The 16,350-nt window shown below is 40.8% G+C and overlaps 1 protein-coding gene across 2 annotated transcripts in view; it reads left to right on the top strand.

Annotated features, from left to right (window-relative positions):
* The window catches only part of LOC142761121 (pantetheinase-like), a 68,475-nt gene extending 55,449 nt beyond the window's left edge, over positions 1-13,026 (top strand). For both annotated transcript variants that reach the window (XM_075864309.1, XM_075864310.1), the window contains exons 6-8: positions 597-967; positions 5,009-5,179; positions 12,822-13,026. In XM_075864309.1, the coding sequence (XP_075720424.1) occupies positions 597-967; positions 5,009-5,179; positions 12,822-12,929 (650 nt within the window). In that variant the 3' untranslated portion in view covers positions 12,930-13,026. The remainder of the gene's footprint in view (positions 1-596; positions 968-5,008; positions 5,180-12,821) is intronic.
* The last annotated feature ends 3,324 nt before the right edge of the window (positions 13,027-16,350 follow it).

The raw sequence follows: 16,350 nt of genomic DNA on the forward strand, positions 1-16,350 counted from the left end.
CTGTGTATGACCTTGGACTGTTTGACCATTCTCTTGTCTGCTGATTTGGCACTGTTTTGACTGTCTTAGTTTTGATGCGGCTTTATTCTGTTTATGGGGTTGGTTTTCGTTTTGGCTCTGACACTACTGCTCCATTACTGACATTCGTTAGTTTGACATTTCTACCTGTCCGCTCCACCTGCCAGCAGCTGCCTTGTGAAAGCAACATATTCCTTACCACCAGCAGGGATACTCAGGGTTTACTAGTTAGGTTCCTGATAGTGGGTTCAACTTAGCAGGATGGTTTATCTTCTTCTTTAGGCAGGGCCCTAGTGCTTTTAAGGAGGGTAGCAGGGCTAGATTGCCACCCCTTACTGAGTCGGGTAGTTTGCGCCAACTCTTGCAGTGGTTGCGCATTTGCTGGATGGTTCTTTCATCAGTCACGTTACAGCATTTATTTCTAATCCTGGACAGCGCTTTTAAGGAGATACTAAAGAAGTTATGGATATTTATATGGCTAATATGAAATGTACATGAAATCTGTTACTTCTCAAAGATACATTAAAAAACAATAGGTGTTTTAATAAGCTTTTTTCCTACGGTTTTTCTATTTATAGGGAGTGGAATATTTTCCCCAGATAAAGTTGTACCATACTACTATAACATGAATAATGAGTCAGGACACCTACTGATCTCAGAACTTAATTCACAACCTCGGAATTCTTCAACATACTTTCCGATCACATGGAACCTATATGCCTCTCAAATTGAGAACTCTCCTTCTGGAAACAATATATTTAATGGCCAACTTTTTGCTGATGAATATACTTTTATTGAACTCAAAGAGATGCATGGAGAGTATTCCACTTGTCAAAATGAATTCTGTTGCCACTTAAAATATTCAATGGCTGAAAAGCACAGTGACGAGGTCTATGTATTTGGTGTCTTCAACGGTCTTCACATAGTTGAAGGAGAATACTATCTACAGGTATTTTTTTTTCACTACTACTTAAAAAAAATATATTAAGTTAGATTTAAGGTCATACTGAGTAGATCAATGTAGTTTTTAAGTTATTAAATTAAAATATTTTATTATATTTAAATTGAAATCTACCTTTCAACACCATGTCATTTTAGGTCTAACATTAGAGCTCAGTTTTTCTGATACAGAGCTCCAAATCTTCTACAAAGTCAGAAAATTGAATGATACAGAGAGGAGCTTATGAGTTTACTGCATACTGTTTTATTATTGCATTCAATATATTAAAAGCATGCATTAAAGGGGTTTTCCAGTCCCTAAAAATTTATGGCCTAATCTCAGGATAGGCCATCAATATCAGATCGGTCAAGGTCTGATTCCTGGGACCCCTGCCGATCAGCTGTTTTGAAGGGGGTGCATTGCTCGTATGAGCTCTGCTTCCTCTTCATTTGTACTTGCTCACTGTGAATCGTCGACACACATGCAGCAGTGATTCACAGTATTGCAGCCTTCTCCCATTAAAGTGAATGGCAGAAGGCTGCAATACTGTGAATCGCCGCTACATGTGTGTTGACAAGTTAGGGTATGTTCACACGCCCTATTTACGGACGTAATTCGGGCCTTTTACGCCTCGAATTACGGCCGAAAATACCTGCTCCAAAGCCTCGGCAAACATCTGCCCATTCATTTGAATGGGTTTTACGATGTACTGTGCAGACGGACTTTATTTTTACGTGCCGCTATCAAAAGACGGCGCGTAAAAAAGACGCCAGCGTCAAAGAAGTGCATATCACTTCTTGAGACGTAATTGGAGCCGTTTTCCATTGACTCCATAGAAAAACAGCTCCAATTACGTCCGTAATGGACGCGGCGAAAAACGCCTGCACATGCCATTACGTCTGAAATACAGGAGCTGTTTTCTCCTGAAAACAGCTCCGTAATTTCAGCCATAACGGACGTGCACATGTGAACATACCCTTGTAGTGAGCAAGTAAAAATGAAGGGGAAATAGTGCTCGTTCAAAACAGCAGATCGGCAAGGCTTCCGGGAGTCGGACCCCGACAGATCAGCTTTTGATGGCCTATTCTGAGGATAGGCCATCAATATTTAGGGACTGGAAAACCCCTACAAACTTCCAGGATTTGATTATTTAATTCTATGTCCATGCAGGGGATTTGGAGCTTTGTAATAGAAACATTTTGCTCTAGCTGCGAAAAATATATATCAAAATTTAATCAGCACTGAATTGTGGATCTATTTTTAGAACAAATAAAAAGCAAATTGTTGTTTAAGGTTGGCGCCTTACTTAACACTTTTGATTCCGGGGCTTTTAGGACAAATTTTACACTCTTTTCACATACACAAATGAAACCTAAACAATTAAATAGAAAAAATAATAATATTATACCTAAATATTTTCTGAAGGTAGATTGGCACATTATGAAAATCTGACCAACACTTTACATTCTTGGGCACTTTTATGCAGTTTTGCATCACAACTTAAAGCTTTGTAGAAAATGCATAAAAAAAATGTATGTTTGTGGCTAAAAGTCTGAACCTGAGACACTCAACACCTCCTAAAAATAAAAGTTGATGATGTGCAGAGTTCACACATCTCACATACGTCTATGTAAACCTGCAAATATCTTCACATAATCAGCAGAACTGAAGAGATCACAAATTTCAGCAATCCAAATACTGATAAACATTTGAGTTGACAAATTGCTTGATGGGACTTGAGGGGGTGATTAGATGTGTAACGTCCCATTTTCTCACTCCTTTAGTTGATAACAGACACCCCTAAATATGACCATTTGGAGCACATATCCTCTCTTATTGGTAAGAAGGGCAATAACATGAAGGAAAGTTCCTGCATCCCAACCCTTGGATTACTAGAAGACATTACAGGGGGAGAGATGACAGTAACTACGATTCTCATTTTATATTGATGACCAAACCTTAGGGTAGGTTATCAATATTAGATAGGCGGGGGTTCGAATCCCGACACCCCGCCCATTAGCTGATTGATGGGGCAGCGGCATTTGTTTACCAGGCACAGCGTCGTACACATCCTTGAATGGGACTGAGCTGCAATCCCAGGCATAGCGGCTATGGATGTGTGCACCGCTGTGCCTCATAAACACTGAAGAGACTGCAGCGACAAACACTGTGGCCCCTTTAGTCAGCTGATAGGTGGGGGTTCTGTGTGTCGGACCCCCACTGATCGGATATTGATGACTTATCCTAAGGATAGACCATCAATATAAAATGCCCAGGGAACCCCTTTAATATAATGACAAGATCTAAGATTTATATCTATATAAGGCTTCCTTCACATCTGCATTGGGGCTCCATTCATGGGTTCCGTTGGACCTTTCCGTCAGGGGAACCCATGAACAGAATCCAAACTCAAACAAACAAACGGAAACCATAGGTTTTTGTTTGCATCCCCATTGATTTCAATGGTGACGAATCGGGTGCAAATGCTTTCCATTTGTCACCTTTGTGTAGGGGTTCCATTGTTTTGACAGACTCAATACCGTAGTCAACTGCGCTATTGATTCCGTCAAAACAACAAAACTCTAACACAACTGTGACAAACGGAAACCATTTGCACCGGATCCATCACCATTGAAATCAGTAGTGATGCAAAAGGAAACCTATAGTTTCCGTTTGTTTCAGTTTGGATTTCTTTCATGGGTTCCCCTGACGGGAAGGTTGAATGGAGTCCCGATGCAGATGTGAACAAAACCTAAGCTCTAAGATCTGTATTTCAGCAAAATATGTTATTTTTTTCTTTGTATAAGAAAAAAGATATTCCATTTTCTAAGAAACATTCTGTACCAATTTCTTACGGTTTTCAAGATCTCTTCTTGTAGTTATTCAATAGGAACTTTCATTATTTACTTTCAGGAGAATATCTATCCTGGCTATATGATGATCACACAGGTGCACAGCTCGTTGCAGTACAGTTATCAGAGCTGTGTTATGTAACAAGCCAAGCAACTGTATGATTAGCACATGACCGGGCAGATTTTAATCCACTGGTAGTAAACAATGAAAGTTCCTTTTGAATGAAAGCAAACAAAGTTCTAAAAGAACTATGAGAATACTTTATACAGAAAGTATATAAAAAAAATGTACTCTTCATTATACAAAGAATAACCTTTATTTCTTCCGTCCTACCCCTTTGAGAACTAGGTAAAGAAATAATTCTAAAAAACTTCTACAATTAAATGTTTTAGGTGTTAGTTTTGCTAAATCAGGGTGTTTACTAGTGGGTTTTAGGACCAGAGGTTTTCAAGACATTAAGGCCCTGTTCACACTGAGTTTTTCTACACGTTTTTTGATGCATAAACCGTGTGGAAATCGCATCTGTAAAAAACGCTTGCGGTAAAAAGAAGCGACATGCCCTATCTTCTGGCGTTTACGCTTCTGACCTCCCATTGACATCAATGGGAGGCAGAGAAAGCGCATTTCACTGCTTTTTTGCCCGTGGCACTCAAAGGGCGCGAGTGAAAAATTCCAAACGGAATTTTGAGGCAGAATTTTCTGCCTGCAAAAAACTCAGTGTTAACTCAGCTTAAGGCTGGGTTCACACAGAGTTATTTTTGCAGGAGGAAAATCTGCCTCAAAATTCTGTTTGGAATTTTGAGGCAGATTTTCCTCTGCCTGCACGCCGATTTTCGCAGTGTTTTTCGCAGCGTTTTTCAACCGCGGCCATTGAGCGCCACGGGCATAAAACGCAGCAAAATATGCTTTCTCTGCCTCCCATTGATGTCAATGGGAGGCCAGAGGCATAAACGGCCGAAGATAGGGCATGTCCCTTCTTTTTCCCGTGAGCCGGTTTTTCTGCTCGTGGGGAAAAACTGCCTCCGCCTACCATTGAAATCAATGGGAGGCATTTTCCACGTAAAAAAACTCTTTGTGAGAACTGGACCTAATACTGTATTCAATGTTGATTCACAACCAATCCATGGCATAGCACAGCTACAAAAAGCATTGGCAACTAATAATAGGAATTTAAAGACTGTTTCCTCCTATTTCCAGGTATGCACAATGCTGAAATGTCAAAGTATGGATTTTAAGTCATGTGGGGAATCTGTAGAGACAGCCGCAACCAGATTTGACTTTTTTTCCATAAGTGGCAATTTTTCCACATCCTTTGTATTTCCGGAAGTTTTGCTGACTGATATTCATTTGGCTGCTGATATGTTCCAGGTAAGTAAGACTTTATTTGAAATTTACTGTAAAATTGTATATTCATAGAGATAGTCATATAGAGGAAGACTAAAACAAGAAGTGTTAGTATTCATTAACAATAAGGTCAATGCCTCATATGGTCAATGCCTCATATGGTCAGACGTGCTCCATAACAAGAGATATAGACTTTGCCAGGGCAAAGATAACCATCAGAGAATACTCTGTATTAACAGCTGACAGACAGATAATAGGAATCAAAGAACAGAATTAGTACTGATTCAGACGAGCGTATATGTAGTCCATGTGACGGCCGTTAAAACAACGGCCATCACACGGAGTCATGTACTTCAATGGGGCCATTTACATTACCGTTGTTTCCACAGAGCGTGTGAAGGGTCCGTGACTCTAGTCTATGAGGGATGCATGATAACGTGTCTCGCACGGGTGCACCACGGATGCACCTCGGACGTGAAAAACAGTAGTTTTTCACGTCCGAGGTTGGCTACATTCATCTGAATGTAGCCTAAGAAGACAGTGTGATGGTTTCCTATAAGTGCAGGTCAGAATAGAGTACAGAGACAAAATTGAGGCAGAAATCCTCCAGCTCACCATTAGCAGATCTTCAGTGCAGGCTGGATCCCCGTGACGGCACACAGTGGGGTCAACAGGAAGAAAGGCAGCGAGTTAGCGCAAAATAGTTTAAAAGGAAGCACAATTCCAATTTTATTTAAAAACTTCTTAAAAATGAATATGGCTTATCATCATGATATGCCATGAATAAGGACACAGGATTTGTCCGAAACGCGTAGGCATCATCGAACATCGCTAACCATCCTTGACATATTCATATTTAAGAAGTTTTGAAATAAAATTGGAACTGTGCTTCCTTTTTTTGAAATTCTTTATTTTGTTGACCCAAGAGGTCCATTTTATAACATAAAGGGTACATAAAACAAAGCATTGCACATATGAAGTACATAATCCAACCGTAAATGTACAAAAATAATAAATACAGTGTTATACATCATTGTTCTGAGTGAAAAAGAGAAGATAATGAAGGGGGATCTCAAATCTCCAATGTGAGGCTGGAGACGAGTTCCCAAGCTGAAGAATAAAGGAAGAAAATGAAGCGAAAAGGAGAAAGCGGGGATCCTCAACAGCATCCCAGAGGCAGAGGTGCTATTCAGACTGACTAAAGGAGTGTGGCTCTCGTATGATGTCTTTATAGGAGTCCGAATCCTGAAAAACTATCCATTGAGACCAAGTTTGACAGAACCTGGAGCTTGAGTCGTGAATAACGGATGTCAAGTCCTCCATATGCATGATATCGTTAACCTGTTAGACCCAGAGGGATAGCGTGGGGGGAGATGGATCCTTCCAACGTAATGGGATGCAATGACGTGCTGCCATCATTAGAAAGTGGAGCAGAGAACGCTTATATTTGTTTGCTGAAATGTCGCAGTGATGAAGAAGGAAGAGAGACGCATCCAAATTTATACTTGTATCTGTAACTTCAGTTATCACCCGTTTTATTCCTTCCCAGAATGGGGTAAGAAGGGGACATGACCAGAAGGTGTGAAGGAGGGTACCAATGTCTTGCCCACATCTCCAGCACATAGGGGACGCTGTGGGGAAGATGCTATGTAGGCGAGCTGGAGTCCTATACCAGTGAGAGAGTAGTTTGCTTCTTGGTATCTTGAGCAGATGGAGATTTTTTGGGCCATAAGGAGTATACACTGGCCTTGTGTGGGAGAGAAGGATATCTCCAGGTCCTCTTCCCATTTTGAAATGTATGCAGGGGTGGGCATATCGGGGGGATCCATAAGGATTTTTTAGATTGCGGACAATGTATGTCTAGCCAATTCAGAGCCTGTACAAAGGATCTCTAGTGGGGTCTTGACCACTTGGTAGGACGTGGGAGCTGAGATAGAGGCTAAAAAGTGTCGTAGTTGCCAATGTCCCAACGGAGGAAGATCAGGAACCTGGGCCAGATCCGCAACAGAGAGCCATTCGTCGTCCGTCAAGAACCGATCTGCACGAAACCATCCCGAGGTCTGCCATATACGGAAAATTGGGTCTGTCATGCTAGTGGAAAAGGATGGGTTGCCCAGTATCGGATACATTGAAGAATGGAGTGGCAAGCAAGATGTCCTTACCGAAGGGAGAGAGCAGCACACTAGTGTTGGGCCTATAGTAGGGTGATGGTGGAGATGTCTGAGTTGGCTACGGTGTAGCCAAGGGAGAACCGATAATGGAATAGAATGGAAGCTCTGTTCCAGAATCACCCAAGACTTAAAGGCCGCATGTCTTCACCAGTCAACTACCCGAGCGAGATGAGATGCAATGTAGTAGGTGCGGACGTCAGGGAGTGCTAGCCCTCCCGATGTCCTGAAACGACACAATAGTGTGCGGGAGAGTCGCAGGGTTTTACCATTCCAGACAAACGCAATCTGAAGAGAATTGACCGTTTTAAAGAACTGTGTTGGGATAGCTATGGGAATGGTCTGAAATAGATATAGTAGCCTGGGAAGTGCATTCATTTTGAAGATGGTACAGCGACCCATCCATGTAAAGGTGCCTTTGGACCGTCTGGCACAGTCTGCCTTAAGTTCAGCAAGGAGTGGAGGAAAGTTCAATTGAAAGAGATCTCTCAGATCTGCTGATAAGCGAAACCCAAGATATTTCATAGCTGTCGGAGTCCATTTAAAACTGAAAGAGTGTTTCAGGGCTGCAGTAAGATGGGGTGGGAGAGAAACATTCAGGGCTTCTGACTTAGAAAAATTAATTTTAAAATTGGATAAACTTGAAAAGCGTTGGAATTCCCACATAAGATTAGGAAGGGAGACGGTTGGATTAGTCAGACAAAAAAGCAGATCGTCCGCGTACGCAGCTACCTTGTTAGCTGAGGTATTCGTTTCTAGTCCCGTCACATCCGGGTTCGACCGTATATGGCGTAGAAAGGGCTCTAGTGTCAGTACAAAGATCAAGGGTGATGGGGGCAGCCCTGTCTGGTGCCATTATGTATAGAAAATTCCTCTGAGAGCAGTCCATTCACTCGAACTCGGGCGGATGGGTATGAGTACAGGGACATTATCCAGCCCATCATATGGGATCCAAGGCCAAGACGTGAGAGGGTTTCTTCCATAAAGGTCCAATTGACTCTATCAACCGCTTTTTCCGCGTCCGTAGATAAAAGCATAAGGGGTACATTGGAGATTTTGGCCTTGTGGATAAGATTGATGGCTCTAGTTGTATTGTCACGTGCCTCTCTACCTGTCATAAACCCTGCCTGGTCTGTATGCACAACTCCTCCAATCAGTGGCGCAAGACGAACCGCCAGAATCTTGGCAAACAGTTTGATATCCGTATTTAGGAGGGATATTGGTCTGTAGCTAGCACATTGTGTAGGGTCTTTCCCCGGCTTGGGGATCACCGCAATATGAGCCCTAAGGGCATCTGGAGGGATGGGGGAGGAGGCAGAGTAGGAATTGAAGGAGGCTAAGAAATGCGGTCCTAGAGCCGACAGAAACTTTTTATAATATTGGATTGTAAATCCATCTGGGCCAGGTGCCCTGCCTATTCGGGATTGTTTTAAAGCGTATGCGAGTTCTTGTGTAGTAAGTGGTTCTTCCAGGCTAGTGATATTATCTTCCGTTAGTGCGGGTAGACCAGAATCTGCGATGTAAGTAGAGATATTAGACCTGAATTCCCGGGATGCCACGGACGGATTAGTAGAGTCCGTATTATACAGAGCGGCGTAGAAGTCCCGGAATGCAGAAGCTATATCCAACGGCAAACGAAGCCGTGTTTGTAAGGGGGATACTATAGAGGGTATGTAATTTTGGGTTTGTTGAATACGCAAAGCTCTAGCCAGAGATTTACTACTTTTGTTGCCATATTCATAGTAGTGACGTTTACATTTAGAAAGCGTAGCCTTGGCTCGGGCCATCAGTAAGGTATGAAGTTCCTCTCTTTTGCGGAGGAGGGCAATTCTACATTCCGGGTCACGAGAACGTTTATGTGAGATCTCAAGGATCTCGATCTCGGACAGCAAGCGGGCCGTGGCCACCGCCCTTTCACTCTTCAGGCGGGCTCAATGTTTGATAAATATCCCCCTGATCACGCATTTATGAGCCTCCCAAATAATGCGAGGATTGGTGGTCTTAGTGACATTAGTTGCGAAATAGTCAGCTATATTGCGCTGAATGTCTGCAATAACAACTGAGTCCGAAAGAAGCGTTGGGTTCAATTTCACTGTGCTTCCTTTTAAACAATTTTGCGCTGGATCACTGCCTTTCTTCCAGAATAGAGTACAATCAGAGTTAGGATAAGGCAAAAGTAAGGGCAGGCCTATAGGCAAACATGGTTCTACTGACAAGCGAGGACATCACAAAAATTACAAATTACAAATCAAACCTTTACAAACTAACACGAGCTACAGGACTTTGGTATTCAGGCACAGGTGTAATGCACTGAGCAGTGAATGTCCAGAGAAGCTTCAGATGAGCCATAATTATTCACTTACAGTAAAAGATGGTGAGAAAATAAATTTTAGGTGGGTGCGCAGTGTGGCTGGCCACAAATCTTATAAAAAGGGGCCCCATGCTGCTGCAAATTGAGTTGCATTGCCAAAGCGAGGTCCAAAAAGTTTTGTGTGGATTAACTTTTCTGGCCCGCACAGAGATCTGACCTCAACCCTATCGAACACCTTTGGGAAAAACTAGAACTGAAATTGTGAGCTAGGCCCTCTCGTCCAACATCAGGGTCTAACCTCACAAATACTCTTCTGGATTAATAGGCCAAAATTCCATCTTAATGCCTTTGGATTTGGATTGTGATATCATAAAGGCTCCTGTAGGTGTAATGTGTAGGTGACCAAATACGTTTGTCCGAATGGTGTGTGTGTGCGTGTGTGTGTGTATGCACACAATAAATATAACTGATGATTGCAGTTGTCTCGACATGCTGTTGGAAGCACATCCACCTTCATGTAACTTTGTGACAAACAGTGAATGTAAGCAAACATTGCATTAAAATTCAACTGTGCAACTAAAATGCACATTTAAGCAGACCCTTTATGCAAAGAAAATGTAGGAATATTTAAAAAAAAAAAAAAAAAAAAAAAAGATGCATTAAAACATTAATTTGTACCTAAAGCTCAAAAGAAACAGAAGTTTACACGCATGTAAAATAATAGATCAAGGTGTGCAAAGTTCATATATACTACATAAGTCTACATCAAGAAAATATAAAACTATACACTGCACAAGTCAAATTACTATACCACTGAAATATAAATTTTTTGAAAGTGCATAGAATGTGAAAAAAAAAATACAACTAAATTATTTATACACACAGCCACCTTCACGAAACTTTGCTTCAAAAAGGGGAATGTAAGCAAAAATTGCATTCAAATTCAACTTTGCAACTAAAATGCACACTAAGGCCTCATGCACACGGCCATAGCCATGTGCACGGCGGTGATTTTCGGATCGGCCGGCAGCGGAGTGTCACTCGCGGGCCGTGCACACGGCCGCGTCCATTATTTTCTATGAGGCTGGAAATCAAGGTCAAGTGCATGGCCGCATAGAAATGAATGGGGCTGCAATTCTCCCATGGATTTTTGGGGGAATTGCATCCGCAAAAGCACTTTTGTGTGCATGGGGCCATAAGCAGACCCCTTATGCAAAGAAAATGTACACATTGCTATGTTCAAATGCCATTTTTGTATGCAAATCAAATTCCGGATTACATAGGTATATAATTTTGATCCCCCTATACAAACTTTGAAACAAAGGCTGTGTTCACATGTTGCAGTCAAAGTGCATTTTCCGCTGCAATTTTAAAAAAAATGCAGCAACATTCTTTGCCATTCTTTTTTTGCAGCAAAAAACACAAATTGACCTAAATGTATGAACACAACATAACCTTAATCAATAGTCTCAAATCCTAAAACCTATTTTAATGCTTTAACTAATACTACTTTTTGTGTGGAACTAATTGGAAATGATCATTAACCCCTTAATGACCGCCTATACGTGTTTTCTCGGTGGCCATTAAGGGTACTTATGCCAGAGCGCCGCCTTTTCACGGTGGCGCTTTGGCATAAGATAGCGCCCCCGGGAGGTGCTTAAACTCTGTGTACTCTGCTACGGAGGTAGCTGAGGCCTCGGAGCACAGACCGAGGACCGTTTTGTCCGGTCCCCGGTCACATGATCACCGTTATTCCAAGCAAATACATTTAAATTTCGAAAAATGCAAATTTTTGAAAATTTTCTCCAAATCTTGGTGTTTTTTTAAAATAAATATTGAATTTATCGACCAAATTTTTTCACTAACAAAGTACGATATGTCAGGAGAAAACAGACTCAGAGTCACTTATATAAGTAAAAGCATTCCGAAGTTATTACCACATAAAGTAACACATGTCCGATTTGAAAAAATCAGCTGTGTACTGAAGGCCAAAACAGGCTGGGACCTGAAGGGGTTAAAGAGGCTCTGTCACCAGATTATAAATGCCCTATCAATTACATAATGTGATCGGTGCTGTAATGTAGATCACAGCAGTGGTTTTTATTTCGAAAAACAATCAATTTTGACAGAGTTATGACCTATATTAGCTTTATGCTAATTACTTTCTTAATAGACAAATCGGCTTCGTCATGTAGGCCAAAACAGGTTCAGTCCTGAAGGGGTTAATGGTGACCATCCGTGGATGAAAAAGTATTTTCTGACTGATGGACATCTTTTCCATTCCATTAGACATTCCTCTAGTGATATTCATAGACGCTATGACTGTAGCATGTAACGAATATCACGAAATAAGTTCTCAGTGGATTTTACGCTAAAGATGGGGTACAGACAGTTTAGGGACAGTGTAAAATGTATAAACTTTATTAATGTTTGTTTGTGTGCATGAGCATTTGGTGTGACTTATTTTACACCGCGATCTGGATACTAGTAAACAACCAGGTCGTGGAGTCAATAAGTGGCCTAATAAGCTACAGATGAGTAATTTTCTGGAAAAACAAAAGACCCTCATATGTGACAATCAGAGAGAAAGTATGCTCTCTGATTGATAAAGGGAAAGGATTACATAAACAAAAGTTCATGTTACCCCTTGCCCTGGGGTCATCTACAGCTACACAGGGAACGGAGTAGGATTACAGATTCTCCTCTTCTACATGCACAGTGCCAGTACATCTCCCACTGGCCCCTCTCTCTTTCAACACACAGAGGAAAATCCAAGATTCAAAGCTTTAAAACAAGACCTAGATTGCAGCCATAGCTAGAGCCATTAGTAACAAGGATGTATCATATATATCCTTGGCTACTGAAGTGACTCCCTGCCACATATGAGATAGGTCCTTGGCAGGTAAAGGTGTAAGTCTAAGAAGCCTTAAAGGGGTTGTCCAGGATTAGAAAAAAAGTTTGACACTTGAATGGGGATTAGCTGCAATACCAGACAAAACCCATGGACAAGAGTGGTGCTGTTTGTGGAAGAAAGCAAGCAAGCCCTACTTTCTAATCCTGGACAACGCCTGTAAACATAGGATACATCCAAGATCCAAGAAGTGAGCAGAGCATGGGAACAAGGGAGCAGTTTACATTTATTGTAACATTTGATTTAAGTTTTTTGTTATAATTTGTGTTTTTCCAGGTGTTGAAGGATGGACGCCTTATAAGTAAATCTGGAATTTCTGTGCATCCACTATTAAGTGCAACTCTTTTTGGAAGATGGTATGAAAAAGACCCAACTTCAAAGTGATGTAGATTCAATATTGGATGTAGGAAGAAACATTCCATAACATGTCACAAATGTGATTATATGTATAAAATATATTTGGTTTCCCCTTTTGGCAAAATCCTCTTTTCATTGTTATTTTTGTATTTTACATACTGTTAGTATCTGAAAGTCAATGAAGCTATCACTGCTACAGTAAGGAACACTTGTGTGATTGCTAAAATGATCATTTCTATATGACCAATTACCTTTTAGCAGCATAAGATAATATGAGAATTTATGATTCATCTAAATTTATGATCACTAAACTTTAATGCACTGTCTAAAAAAACGTTATCATAGGCAGCAGATATAACAATTAACTTCACTATCGTTCAAAAGCCTTTATATACCCTTGTGGCACAACACATTTATGTGTTCATTTACAGCAAAGCCATTGTATCAAACAAAATGATTTTTCACGATAAACAAGCTTAGGGTCTTCTTATAAAAATAATTTATATAAGTGATAAATGACTGATCACTAGGGGTCCGACATCAGGACCCACACCGATTCCGAGAACGAGCATCCCCGAGTCCTCTATGTGAATAGAGAAGCAGTGCACGTGACCAGCCACCGCTCCATTCACTGTCTATGAGACTGCTGGAGATAGCTGATTTAAGCGCTCGGCAGCCCCATAGAAAGTGAATGGAGTGGTAGCCGAGCATGCACAGTACCACTCCAATCACATGGGGGGGGGGGGGGGTTCCCAGTAGTCTGAGCCCCACTGATCAGACATTTATCACCTACCCTGTGGATAGTTGACAAATGATGTTTATGGGAAAATCCCTTTAAAACTCTGATGACACTAATCCACAATAGGTAGGAACAGAACAATAAAAAAATGCAGCGTTTTGAGCTATAAGTCCAATAGGGTCTTTCTCAAACATACAAACATAGATAAACCACCCCTTTTATAAAGTTGAAACATCTAATCATGTTATTATGATATTAGAAACAAACCATATTTTATTGAAAGACAAAATCGTTAAAAACAAGTACATTGGCAGTAACATTACCCATAGAAAAAGGATCCCCACATAGGTCGGGTCCCACAGCCTCTATAATAAAGTGCAAATAGTGCATGCAGAAACTGGTACATAAATCATACAGTGAATATGGATAGAAACCATCCAAGACAAAATGGTGTTATTAAAAAAACAGACTGCAAAAAAGTACAATTTAAAGAGGCATACAGACCAGAGCTATGGGGGGTGGGATCAACCACAACACGTGTTTCGCACATAGCTTCTTATGGAGGCTATTTTATTATACTATTTTGTCTTGGATGGTTTCTATCCATATTCACTGTATGATTTATGTATCAGTTTCTGCATGCACTATTTGCACTTTATTATAGAGGCTGTGGGACCCGACCTATGTGGGGATCCTTTTTCTATGGGTAAAGTTACTGCCAATGTACTTGTTTTTAACGATTTTGTCTTTCACTAGAATATTGTCTATTTTTCGCTAGAAAGGGTTCATGTGTGATTTCTTATATAGGTGTTCGTATTCGTATGTCACACAGTTCACTTGAGTTGCTATATGCATGTATTAGCCCAACTATCTTAGTAGGTGTTATATTAGAAACAAAGTCTACACAGTTAAAAATTAAAAGCAGTGACTTACTTTTGATGTCCATTCTTTCGCACTGTACCCATAGATGGTGGGTGGCATGTAATGAGTGTGTGTTCGTCTTTGCTAAGTGAGAAATAAAAAAATAAGATACCATTACACTCAGTGCTGGCTTGGAATATTATAAACAAAGTCTACAAAGTTAAACATTAAAAGCAGTGGCTTAGATTTGATGTCCATCATTGTTCGCTCTGTCGCACTGTACCCATAGATAGTGGGTGGCATGTAATGAGTGTGTTTTCGTCTTTGCTAAGTGATAAGAAAGTGATAAGAAACGAAGATACCATTACACTCAATGCTGGCTAGGTGGATTTCTCTCCATGAGACATTAGCGTGATCAAACCTGGTGCCTCAAAAAGGATTGTATTGCTGACAAAACCATAGGAGAGAAACCACAACCTCTGCCGTGGCTCTGCTCTGGCACTAAAAGAAAATGGCGGCCAGAAAAAATAATTCAAATATGTCTATGTCTGATGCGGTGCTGGCATCATTACGCTAGGGAGGGTGCAGGACTATGCCTTGTGTATTTCTGGCATCATCAGGCTGAGAATGACGCCGGCCTATGTTTGGTGCGATGCTGGCGTGTTCATGCTGGGGAGGATGCTGGCCTTTGTCGCATAGGCCAGAGCCTTCCCCAGTGTGATGACGCCAACACGCACCATTTCTTGAAGGAACCATGGCACTCGAAGTCAAGGTCCTCGGATAGGGTTCAAATCTGTTAGATATAATAGAAAATCCGGCACTCAACAAATCTTTCATCAATCAATGGTATTTTTATTAGCAATCCACAAACATAAAGATAAAATTTTGGTCAATATAATATGACCTTCCTATAATCCTCCATAACATCAATCAAAAGAATAATTTTTATAAACGCATTTTAATAAAGGTAATAATAATAATAATAATACATGTCTTGAGAAATACAATTTCTATTTCCTAGATTTCTGACTAAGTATTACATAACAACTGTATCCACATTCCCACATCATTAACTTCATGTATATATGGTACTAATCTGACATCCTGTAAAATATATTCGTATATCAAAACATCTTCTATGCAATTATGCAGATTATAAAGCAACATTTAGTGCAACAAGATAAACATTTGAAACAGTGTGTCCTTATTAGATTGCGTTTGTATATAAGAGAACGTGCTACACGTGCTACATGTGACATCCGCCGCCAGAAGGGAAATGAGTGCTACGAACCCATATCCCATGGGGTCTTATAAAACATTAATTAATGCTCAGCTGCTGGGATTATGACGTAATATCCGTTTGAACTCGTTTTGCATCGACATCGCCAGCACGCACCAAGCATAGGCATCCTCCCCAGAGATAAGAAGCCAGCTCCGCACAAGGTACAAAACGTCTGTGCCATATGAAACTTCAACACACCCCTCCACTCCTAGGCGTCAGGAAGCGCAGCGAAAGCGTCTTTTAAGTGACAAAACAGGGCAGGGCTTATGTCAAATGAGCACTTGCGGCCTGTGACGAGGCCTGGCGGAAGACTATGTATAGGTACATAATGTGTATCTATACTAGGGGTGTTGCTAGGGTCTTAAAAGATCAGTGGAACATGCCTCAAGACATATGTTTACTTCCCAAAAAATGCAATATCTATCTATCTATCTATCTATCTATCTATCTATCTATCTATCTATCTATCTATCTATCTATCTATCTATCTATCTATCTATCTATCTATCTATCTATCTATCTATCTATCTATCTATCTATCTATCTATCTATCTATCTATCTATCT

This window comes from Rhinoderma darwinii, chromosome 4, assembly GCF_050947455.1.
Source record: "Rhinoderma darwinii isolate aRhiDar2 chromosome 4, aRhiDar2.hap1, whole genome shotgun sequence".
Taxonomy (NCBI): domain Eukaryota; kingdom Metazoa; phylum Chordata; class Amphibia; order Anura; family Rhinodermatidae; genus Rhinoderma; species Rhinoderma darwinii.